The following is a 12,512-nucleotide window of genomic DNA, read 5'->3' on the forward strand; positions in this document are numbered from 1 at the left end:
TAGTATCGATCCGAATATATATTTACACAGACGCATTCAAAGCTCATTTGAATGGCCCATTAATGACATATGGGTTTCTTGATAGATGAGATCTAGGACGCCTTGACAATACGCACATACAGTACTTCTGTGCCCAGAACGAAAGAGGCTGACACGATGCCTATAATGAGAATATAGAAGGCGCTCTGGAGGTCCTGTTCCGTCACCTCTCGAGTACGTGATGTGGTTGTGTCACATGTGTTGCTTGTTGATAACCATCTACGCTCTAGCTTCTGTAGGATGCCTCGGTCTGTAAGAACCAGCAGCCTGAAACGAACATGTGGGTGTTTTTTCCGCTCCTCTAAAGTGATTTACATTAAAATGCCACATCGATCAATCATATAACAAATCGTCTTTCAAAATTTGTAAAATTTTAAATTAAATGAACAAACATGTTGACACTGAACAGTAAAAGGATAGAGCATAACGAATTTGCTTTTAATATACGAAGGCGGAATAATAATCAGACATTCACTAGTTACGGACTTAATATGGATTTCATAGTGTTAATAATACAGAATTTGATTGTGTAATTGCCAATAAGATCATTGTTAAAGGTGATCGTTAGGAATCAATGTTTGTCGACCGGTAGACAGCTTCGCTGAAGTTTGTCATCCTACCCCAGCTGCATGGTTTGATGCTCATCATCATCATCATCATCATCATCATCATCATCATCATCATCATCATTCTGTTCAACCAATTTCTTAGCACTGGGGAAATATGGCACATTATTTGTCATAAGTATAGCTGAACAATTCTGAACGCGCTGCAGCTATGCTATCAAATGCTTTGGTAATCCAGAGAGAAGGGCGTTACAGAAATTTAGATGGGACACAACACAGAACTGAACCAGATGTTACGATCTTTGGATTTATAGACCTACGTATTTTGGCAATATTTCGGATGTTAAAATATGCATGTCTACAGATATGCATACTTTGTTTACACGTGTCTCTGCATTCAATGCTGAGTGAAATACAAATCCCAGATTGCGTTCACACTGCTGAAATAATTCTGAGAGAGGCGCTCAACAGCAACAGCACCCAGCAACAACAACAAATAACAGCACCAAACGTATAAACCTTAGGCCCTTGAACGACTTGGGGAAACAACTCTGAAACCTCCACTTTCATTGTCCATAACGTTGAAACCTAATTTGTAACGTTTTTTTAGGTGGAATGAGAATTTGATCTGTGAATATTTTCAGTGGAATATATAACCGGAGAAGAAACAACACCCAGCATCCAACATGACTAAAAATTATATGAATGGATGATTATTATACTTATGATAAAAACATTTATAACCAAGTGTTCGCGATTATACATTCACCGAATTTGTTAAAACGATCTGTACATTTTGAATTCTATCTACTGGTCCTCCCTCATTGCAGAGATACGGCATCTCGTAATCAAATAATGAAAAACGAAACAAGAAACGGACAAAGAAATATGTTTTTGCAGGTTTGCTCGTATGCCATTTTACTTACACTTTATCAAAATCTGGAGCAATCGGCGAGTTTTTCGGCATCGCTAGGCTTGCAGTGAAGACAGCTATTTTTTGTCCAAGAAAATCTACATCGCAGCTCCACGGAGTCTCCTGTTTGTATCGAGTGTACACCAAAGCATACTCGCCCCGTAATACGTGATCCATGTGTTTGGAAACATTGCTGCTCGTTACAGAAGAACTGGTCTTGTTGGACTCGGTTATAGCGTGCCACAACTTCAAGAGAACATCATCTGTAGATTCCTGAGAAGGTTAAACATGTGGTATATTTTCCACTCGGGTGAGTGAGGGAGTGACTGAGTTTGGTTTTACGCCGCTTTTAGCAATATTCCAGCGATATCACGGCGGGGGACACCAGATAATGGACCTCACACATTGTACCCATGTGGGAAATCAAACCCGGGTCTTCGGCGTGACGAGCGAACGCTTTAACCACTAGGCTACCCCACCGCCCCTTTCCACTAGGGAGTGTATGCATGTCTCTACAAATCATATGGGAAACATATTCTTGAAGTGGGCTATTGGATTGGATTTTCACGTTATAAAGTATGAGCAGCCACTGTACAGATGTAATGCGAACTCACTGATGAACCAGTCGGTTGGTTGGTTTTCTGTTTAACGCCGCGCCCAGCAATATTCCAGCTTTATGACGGCGGTCTAAATAACTGAGTCTGAATTAGACAATCCAGTGATCAACCGTATGAACATCGATCTACGTAACTAGGATACGATGATATGTCGACCAAATCAAAGAGCCTGGCCGCCCGACGCCGGCACGCATAGTCCCCAAGCATGGGTTACTGAAGGTTCACTAATCAACCAGTCGTTCTCCCCATCTCCTTGTCTGTTTTGCCTTGGTGCAGCATTGGGGACTGTCAAAAGGTGATTACATCTGTCACCGATGAAATACACCACACCATGAACCGTCGTGTGCAGAAGTGGGCTTCCAAACTGCACAGGGTGTAGAACTGAACCCGGGTCAACCATTTGCTTTGACGACTAAGTTACCCCGGAACCTATATTGATGTGAACGTTACCGATATAAACTGCTGATGAGCCTCTCCTCCGACGATTCCCCACGTGTACCGGTCAGCGTTCAGCATCTCCGTCAGGGAGAGGAAGGGAGGTGGAGTCTTAGGGACAGCGAGGGTTGCTATGAGTTTACCGCTGAAGATGGACGCCATTATCACAGAGAACAAGCACCACGATGAAATCAGCATCCGCCCGGATCCTGACTCAGGAATAAGTCCACCTACATGAGAAGAAGATAAACCTAACAACATTCACATACAAGAGGAGAAACGAGCTTCACAGCCAAGAAAGGAAAGTTCACACACAAGAGGTGAAGCATTATTGGGATAGCAACGTTAACGCAGAAAAGGAGAAATCGAACCTTTTTGTGGATAACAATATTCACATACAAGAAGAGGAAGGGGAAGCGTTGATGGGATAACTGCGTTGATTTACAGGACGAGAAAGGTGGGCTTCTTACAGGATAAACATGTTCACTTATAGCTGGAGAAAGGCGAGCTCTTATTAACATAAGTATGTTCACCAATAAAGGGGGAAAGGCGGGCTTTTCTTAATATAACAATCTTCACCTACAGCGAGAGGAAGGCGGGTTTCTATTAGGATAGCAACGTGCACCTACAGAAGGAGACAGGTGTGCTTCTATTGGGAGTGTTCCTGACTGACTGTTTTTGTCTGACTTAGAGCAACCCCGAGAGAGAGAGAGAGAGAGAGAAAGAGAGAGAGAGAGAGAGAGAGAGAGAGAGAGAGAGAGAGAGAGAGAGAGAGATAGCGAGAGAGAAACAACACCCTCACCCCCGCAAAACTTGTGGAGAGGAAAGCAAGCATAGACATGGATCACAGAAGTAAGGGTGGACACCCGGGGTTGTTAGCAAAAAGGGTAAATGTGTCCAGACTGAAAGTATATTTCACTCATACAAGGAAATGACTATTTATATTGTATCAAATGTAATATTACACGCCAATGTGGATTACCTCTCTGACACATGCAAGCAAACGCATGCCAAAAGGAAACGGCAAATGATTTCACAAGACCATGTGACCTTCCTTCCATCCAGTGCACGATGTGGGACAAGATACAGGTAACTGTGAACAGTGCCACCGCCAGACATACGTAGACTTTAGGATGAAATAAATCCAGTAGCAGACGCCATTTCGACACACGCTTGTCTAGACGTTTAAACGCTATGTCAGAGTACTCGTATGAGATGGGCGTGGATAGGAAGTCGATCACTCTCTGGCGTTCTGATGACATTGCTAGGGGAGCAATCGTAAAATCCACCTCCTGGAGTTAAAACAAAACAAATCAATGCAATAGGGATAATAAGACCCTGTTTTGTTCACCGTATAGGTGTAATATACTTAGAAAGGTGAACATTTATCGGCTAACAACCTTCGATATATATTAAACACCGAGTAACCATTAAACCATTACCATTCTCGATTATTCGTTTAAACAGACTTCAAAAGCTCCCGGTTACATCATTCTTGTTTGCTTCATGTAGTCTTAGAATGCTTTTTACTGTTTTTTGCCAGATGATAAAGGTGATTCATTTGGTAATTTGGCATGAAACCACATTTCGGTTCAAACTCAATTTTGCATAAGTGATTCAGGGTACACATTTTGTTATTGTGTTCTCAGTGAATCAATACATTCATGGGTTATGGTGTGGTATTCTTGTCACTTTAATGATGGATTATACATACTGTTACGAGTATGTATTTTCCGTATATTTTGTTATTAATTAAGTAATAATTATTATTGGGTCACAACATTTATTGTTTTGAATATTAAATATGACATTTCGTTTTATTAGCTGGTCAACACTTTTAGCATTCTGGTTTTCCGGAATTTATCTGCTCCTAGTTTTCTACTTCGGGGAGACTTATTCGAGGGCATTTTACAATGTTGACGATGTTCGTTTGTGCCCGAACTTTCGGGAAAAGCTTAAATATCTATATAAATGCTGGTTGTCGTGTTGAGGGGTACATTCGTACTCATTTACATCACTGCCACGCTTGATAATCGAAACCCGTCAATGCCAGATCTACATTATCTGCTGTCGCACCGGTCGCTGTGTTGACATTCTGCCATAGTTGATTCTCTCTAGCACGAAGACTTTGGTGAGTTTGCTATATTGTATTTTGTGACCCACTGACTTAGATTTTGTCTCTCTTGAATTGTACCTGAAATCTGCATTGTTACATTGACTTGTGACTTTGTATACCTTGCTCTCATTGTATAACAATACAGAATTTGAACGTAAAGGACTTGTCATTGTTCTGTTTTGCTGGTTCACTGGGGATTTCTCAAATTGTTTTCCCGGTAAATTCTTAACCGTAACAATACTACATATAGTCTTCCCACAGACGTTCGATATTACAACTCAGATATGACGTGTCCAATAAGCAGTTTGTGGGTGAACACTACAAACTATGTGAGATGAGGAGACAAGGTAAGTGCCGATAATTAATCTTGGAACAAACTCTCTTTGAGTGAAATATTTCAGCAATAGCGAAGGACAATTCCAGAAACACTATTCAGAGTTCGGATCGAGTATCTTTCTTTCATTTATTAAATCTAATGGCTCTGAATACACGAATCTGTTATGAGATACAGCTTCCTACAACGGTCAGACCACCTTATTACACACGTTTTGATATTAAAGTGTTTTCGCATGATGCATTTTTACACAAATATGCAAGTTTCCACACTTACCCTGTCTATAAGTTGACGTACGATGCCGTCCCAGTGGCCGTTTATCTCAACACCCCAGCGTCGGTCAGGAGGTTCCACTAAGACGTATCTGGAAAGAGATGTTGAGGTGATGCCCTTGAATCAGTGTCCCAAGCAGAGTATGATCTTGCACAGGACCACAGGACGATAAGACATGGCCAAGTATGATCTTGTCCGAGACCACAGGATGATGAGACATAACCAAGTATGATCTTGTACGAGACCAGAGGACAATAGGTCATGACCTAGCATGATCTTGCACAGGACCACATGACGATAGGTCATGGCCAAGTATGATGGCCAAGTATGATCTTGTAAGAGGCCACAGGACAATAGGTTATGGCCAAGTATGATCTTGTACAGGCCCACATGACGATAGGTCATGGCCAAGTATGATCTTGTACAGGACCACATGACGATAGGTCATGGCCAAGTATGATGGCCAAGTATGATCTTGTAAGAGGCCACATGACAATAGGTTATGGCCAAGTATGATCTTGTACAGGCCCACATGACGATAGGTCATGGCCAAGTATGATCTTGTGGTCTGTGACAGTGGTCTGTAACTAATCAAATCTGAATTAGACAATCCGGTGATCAACAGCGATACGATGGGATACGATGACATGTGTCAACCAGGTTAACGAACCAGAGCACCCGATCCCTTTAGGCACCTCTTACAACAGTAATTGGTTGCAGAAAACCAACTTTTACCCGGATCTTCTAGAGTACGTATGAGTATGTAAATAGAGTTACATTGGTCAGGTCAGAAGAATTAAAAAAATACCTTGTCCTGGGTGTAAACAATTCGTTGATAGATATTAAGAAACCTTACATTTAAACATGCTTTTTTCAAATGGTGAAACTTCATAAGAAAAGAAAATATCTTAAAAATCACACATTTTTCAAAAGATTTGTGTTTTGTAGCGACAAGCAATGACGTACGTGAAATTTAGCAAGGAAGCCATTATTTCCAGAAGTTCTATACAGTAACCTTTGTAGGTGATTGACCCGTTAGTCTCTGACCGTATGATGAACTGTCTCCACTGAAAACACATAGAAAGACGAATGAATGACCTCAATGCAGTATGATGCAAACAGACGGAATGTAGAATACAATTTAACAAGGTTTAATTAACTCACCAATGTTTAAAACTATTCGAACACTGCTGGTTTCAGTGCATTCCCTGTCTTACACCGTAACCTGTAACCTTACCTTTCACGTCCTGAAACAGGGGGAGGTGCTGCATCCTAGTGGTTAAAGCGTTCTCTTGTAAAGCTGGAGACCCTGGTTTCATTCCCCACACGGACACAATATTTAAAGCCCATTTCCGGTGTTCCCCTCCGTGATATTGATTGAATATTGCTAAAAGCATCGTAAAACTAAACTCTTTAACCAATAGGCTACACCACCGTCCCTCATCCATATTAAAGACAGCATTAAAGATGTAAACTAAAGTGTGACGAGAATGACTTAAAATGCTTTCCTCCACTATTTTGCCCTAATTGTATCCCAAAAGTTTAAAGTTCTTATTAAAGAAATTCCTGCGATCAAAGGAAATATGGACATGCCACAATTATGGGTCTTGCCTTGTCTGGCCTGCTCTTTAAAATTTCAACCTTCCATTCGAAGGTAAATGTACACGTCCATTCCAACGTACGTGTCCATTTTAACTTACCTCCATCAGCGCAACAGTTAACAGTTTCCCATTATAGCCGGTAAAGCTGTTTGGGAATATTTCAGGTGCTAGGGAACAGTTTTGCCTGCAAGCCTCCATGTTGATCTGACGCCACTCCCTGCCTCCCGGGGCCCACATTAGCGTGTACAAGTCAACATCACCCCTAGTGTGCTTCTGGCAACACGATAACATAAAATTGATTTTAGGATTTTTCATATATTTGATCAGGTGGTTTTGTGTTCAAGTGATGATCATTTTTTGTGTAATTGTTTGCCTTTCGCTGCTCAAGTTGTTCAGAGGGATTTTGCATTCATCGCATGATTTTCAGCGTGATCATCTACTGGACATATTGATTCATTACCCAATGAATAACACCACATATAAACACGCGAAGACTATGTTCAGTAGGGACGTTTTCACAAAACAAACTACAATGTATTCACTTTGAGCATATATCTTATCAATCTATGAATTCAAATCCAACCTCAATCACATCTGGGTCACAGTTTAATAAAAGAAGTTGAATGGGAACGTTTTGGTACATGTCAAAGTAAAACCGAATTGATTTCCGTTATATAACTTGTCAGTTGAATGAGAATGTCAAATCTGAGGATATCCAGGTCGTAAGTATTCACCGTTTCTTGGAAATCCAGTGAGCACATTTGTGGTTTTGAAAATCTCTTGAAAACAACCAAAGATCTATTGACAATCTAGTGAACACAATCACAGCTCTGCTGACAAACCAGTGAACACAATAATACATCTACGGACAATCCAGTGAACATAATAGCTCTACTGACAATCAAGTGAATACAATAACAGCTTTACCGAGAGTCTAGTGAACACAATCATAACTCTGCTGACAACCCAGTGAACATAATAATACATCTACGGACAACCCAGTCAGTACAATAATACCTCTACTGGCAACCCAGTGAACACACTCATATCTCCACCGACAATATAGTAAACATGATCACAGATCTACTGATAATGCAGTGAACACAATCATAACTCTACTGACAACCCAGTGAACACAATAACATCTTTCCTGACAATCCAGTGAACACAGTCATAGCTCTACTGACAACCAAGTGAACACAACAATACATCTACTGACAATCCAGTGAACACAATAATAACTGTGCTGACAATTTAGACAATTTCGCAGATCAACGACATTGAAAAACTTCCTACCACATTAACGAAGCCAGTGAACACAATCACAGCTCCACTGACAATCCAGTGAACACATTAACGTCATTGAGAGGCCTGTGAACACAATCACAACTCGACTGACTTTGCAGTGAGCATATTAACGGTACTGACAATATTGGTTCTTTGAATGAAGTGAACACAATACTGATATTGAAATCTAGCAACACCAATGCTGATCCTGGCATACAAAGAGTCACTGAGTCTTATACATGATACACATTGGGTCAGGTGATCCTATCCTCTGTCTGCATCGACTCACCCTACTTCTTGAAATACTGTATATATGATAAAAAAGTTGTTCATCCACAATCTTTGTTTTTGTCTGACTCTCCAGCTTCTACGAATTCAACTCAAAGAAGAACACACACTATGTAAGATAAGGTAGGATATAGCCTTATTATCTCGGAGGAGTATTCTTTTTATATCAAAAACGTTCCAAAAATGAATATGTACATATTCACAATAAAGCTCTATTTATTTTAAGTGAAGATGCAGGTAACAATGATCAACACGAGGATATACCATGCGGAAATAGGTTCATTTCTGTTTTGGACTTAAAGCATTCTTGGAGCTACTGTAACATGAGTCAAAAATTACCCACCATAGCAGCCAGGTTATCAAGTTGACTACCCAGTAGCATCAGATTTGGCAATCCATCGGGTGGCTCAAACACCAACAGTCGCGACTGGCTGCGTGTAAATGTTCTGTAGCCGGACTCGGCGTCGAGATTGTTCACCTGTAATATAATCTCAGTGGTGCAACGGTGAACATACAATACTTAGCTGACTAAAGAATGAAAATTTGCAAAGTGGCCATCTTGGATGTCATCTTGAATTTCCCGGAAAATGGATCCACAAAATTAGACACACCCTTAAAATATGTTCTATCACGATATTCCCCAGCACTTTGCAAAGTTTCATGCTTTGGTCCGGTGTGCAGCGATCATTTTTTAAATCGGACCTAAGCCAGTGTACTCGCTACAAATAGAGGGTAGCATATCTACTAATTCAGTCGACCCCATTTCACTGTGGTTTTGGTGCTTGCATTCAATGAGTGTTTAATGGTGTTTTATGCCGCATTTAGCAACATTCTAGCCATGATACACGGGGTCTGCAAATAATGTTGATATTATGAACAACGATACAGTGACAACCAACGGCTATCAACCAAGTCAGCTAGCTTGACCGCCCTATGTACTGAGGCGCCACGTACAACAGGTGACGTTACTTGGTACAGTGGGATAGCCTAGTGGTTTCAGTGTTCCGAAGGTTTCGAAGTAGGGATTCGAATATCCATATAGGACAATTTGTGAAGCGTATCTCCAGTGTCTCCGCCATGATATTGCTGCATATTGCTAACAATGAGCGAAATCAAGCATACTCTCTCAGGACCTATTATAACACATAGCAACCCACGCTTGTCGTAAGAAGCGACTAATGCGATCGGGTAGTCAGGCCCGTGGACATTTTGATACATTTCTTCATGTCCCACTTGCGTAGGTCGATGGCCATGCTGTTGATCAATTGATTGACTGGTCCAGACTCTCTCATTTAAAGACCACCGTCATAAAGCTGGAATATTACCGAGTGTGGCGTTAAACTGCACACACTCTCTCTCTCACACACACTAGTGTAACATGCAATCGTGGCTCTGTGGTATGGGTTGAATCAACGCCGGTACACTTGTGAGTAAGAGAGTGAGTTTAGTTGAACTCCAGCATGGGTTTTACGACAAACATGGGCTACTGAACACCAATATTCACACCCGGACCTTCAAGGGTCACCAGCACACTAACCACATCGAGGACATCGGCGATGCAGGTGCGTCCACAGATGATGAGGTAGTTGTGATGACGGCACTGCATCAGCTGCACTCTCATCAGATAGTCCCGGAGGAATGTCCGATTCATAGTGGGACCGACATGTAAAATGGAGTGGGTTATGGCGTCAGTTGATGCGACCAGTAGTGACACCTCTGTTTCTGCGATATACACACAGACAGAAGTGAATACGTTTTGTCCTACGCGTCCAAAACACGATATACTGACTCCCTCAAATTTGTTCTTTTTTTCTTTTTAATTTCTATTTTTTTAATGTCACAACTCCATCTGAGTTGGCTTTCCCTATGTGGTCAAAGACTACTGCCAGAACGTTCTTCATTGGAAAGGAGGATGTTTCTTTTACGTTGCATCTTTAACTGCATGTCAAACACTTTCTTATGAAATTAAAGATTATGAAAATAAAAATGTATTAAAATAATTGTTTTTGTTATTTTATAACTACGTGTGTAATGCCTGTGAAGCTATTTCCATTTTTATTTTTCTGCTAACAAAAATAGTGTCCGCTACTGATTGAACAGAGAATAAATCTAATCCTCAAAGTTAGGATAGTAATAGGACTGAAATGAATTTAATCAAATAGAAACTAGCGACTGTCTATAGATCTTTGCGCCATATACACCAGCCAATCAGGTGTGGGTACCTCTGTCGCTTAAAAAGCAGCGAAGAAGCTACGACTGTCAAAAATGTAACGACGACCTGTAAATGTAACGATTACAGTGTTACGTAACCTTTAGGGTATACATATCCCACTTACCAGTTTCATGATTAGTGATCATGGTTACGGATGTCCAGCCTAGCTTCTTGATGATTCCTGAACAAACAGCAGTCGGCCAGGTGTAGTGCACTGGCTCTGAAAATATGCACATTTAGTCTGTATGTTTGTTTGTTAGTCTGTCTGTATGTTTGTTTGCTTATTTGTTTGTTTATTGTTTACCGCAGCACTCAATATCACACTAGGGAGTGAGTGTGTGAGTGAGTTAGGTTTCACGCCGTTTTTAGCAGTATTCCAGGAATATCACGACGCGGGGACAGCAGAAATGGGCTTCATACATTGTACTCAATATGTATAACAGATCCAATACTCAAGAGTTTGACTGTTTGAGCAACTACGATATCAGACTACGCTGACACGTCCGAATAGCTTATCAATTAGGTCGCTCTTAACAGTCAGCTTGGGTTTGTCTGTTTATTACGCCGCATTCAGCAATACTCCAGCTATGTGGAGTGTAAACAATCATGTCTGGACCAGACAATCAAGTGATTAACATCATGAGCATGGATGTATGCAATTGGGGTGCGAGGACATGAAATATGCCAATCAAATCCGACCAGCCGAACCCATTAGTCGCCTCTCAGGAGAGGACCAGTTCTATGCCGGATCTTCACGGGTAGTCAGAATGGGACACTAGGGGTCATTTCATTCGTGGAATCTGGCAGGAAATGAACATAATATTTTAATAACTTGTACATGTTATATAAGCTGCATACCCCGCCCCTCTGAGAACTCCACCAGAATGTTCATTATGCTGGATTAGGCTAGTCTGTTCTTTAAGACTCCAGATAGCACCTCTAGCTATAGAGACTTTCCCACTGCTGAATCATAATGAAATGATACGATACATTTTATAACATCATTTTAGACACTGATATACCTGACGCAATGTTCATTTTTGAGCTTGGGAATCGACAGGTCAGTCTGTTCTAGACGACTCAAGATAGCACTTCAAAGTATATATAAATACTGATTCTTAAATGAAAAAAATAAGTAAGTAATACAATACATTGTACAACACAAACGTTTAACATTACACGACAGCGATATCGCACATTTACAGTGGGCACGACCTGGTGACTTTTTGTGTGTCATGTCGTCTTCTGTTAATGTGATTCCTCTTGTACACAAAAGTCTTTTTGCTGATAATGCTGACACAGAACCCTCGTGTTCTGGATAGCTTTTAAAACGTTTATGTTCATTATCAGATGGCACGAATAGCAGTTATAACTCATAATACGCCATCAATTCCGTACTATACGACTATTAGTCTAAGAGCTTCAATGCTGGAAATGTTCAGTGATCGTTTGTCCAGCAGTAGAAGTGGAACCTCAGTCGAAACAGAGACTGGAACGGTACATTAGGGGTTATTGTTTCTTCAGAACATGTTTATAGACATATCACAAAAGAACGAAGATGATCTTTATTTATGTTGGCAGCTGCAGGTTCTTCTTTCTTCCTCTAAGCTTTCATGATCATTAACGGAACGACGGATAGTTGAAGGGAGACGAATCTAACTGTCAAGGACTGTATTGATGGAGTTGATGGATGACTATTTTTCAGCATAATTCTTCAGTCTGTTTGTGATGTTGAAGTGATTGACTGGAATCCTTTGAAATTTCCCAAAGCTATTTTGCTTTGTAGTTCCGATATCGGGATAATTATCGATGATCTTTCACTGAATCAACT

General features: G+C 40.8%; 1 protein-coding gene across 1 annotated transcript; it reads right to left on the reverse strand.

Annotated features, from left to right (window-relative positions):
• On the reverse strand, window positions 1-10,895 carry LOC137293978 (glutamate receptor ionotropic, kainate 4-like). The gene is made up of 10 exons (XM_067824883.1): window positions 10,806-10,895; window positions 10,007-10,191; window positions 8,813-8,947; window positions 6,994-7,167; window positions 6,260-6,360; window positions 5,297-5,384; window positions 3,553-3,862; window positions 2,586-2,800; window positions 1,532-1,791; window positions 1-306 (listed from the first exon to the last, which is right to left on the reverse strand). The coding sequence occupies exons 1-10, from the start codon at window positions 10,825-10,827 to the stop codon at window positions 93-95; spliced, it is 1,704 nt and encodes a 567-aa protein (XP_067680984.1). The 5' UTR covers window positions 10,828-10,895; the 3' UTR covers window positions 1-92.
• Window positions 10,896-12,512: the final 1,617 nt, after the last annotated feature.

The sequence above is a fragment of the Haliotis asinina genome, chromosome 8 (genome assembly GCF_037392515.1).
Source record: "Haliotis asinina isolate JCU_RB_2024 chromosome 8, JCU_Hal_asi_v2, whole genome shotgun sequence".
Taxonomy (NCBI): Eukaryota; Metazoa; Mollusca; class Gastropoda; order Lepetellida; family Haliotidae; genus Haliotis; species Haliotis asinina.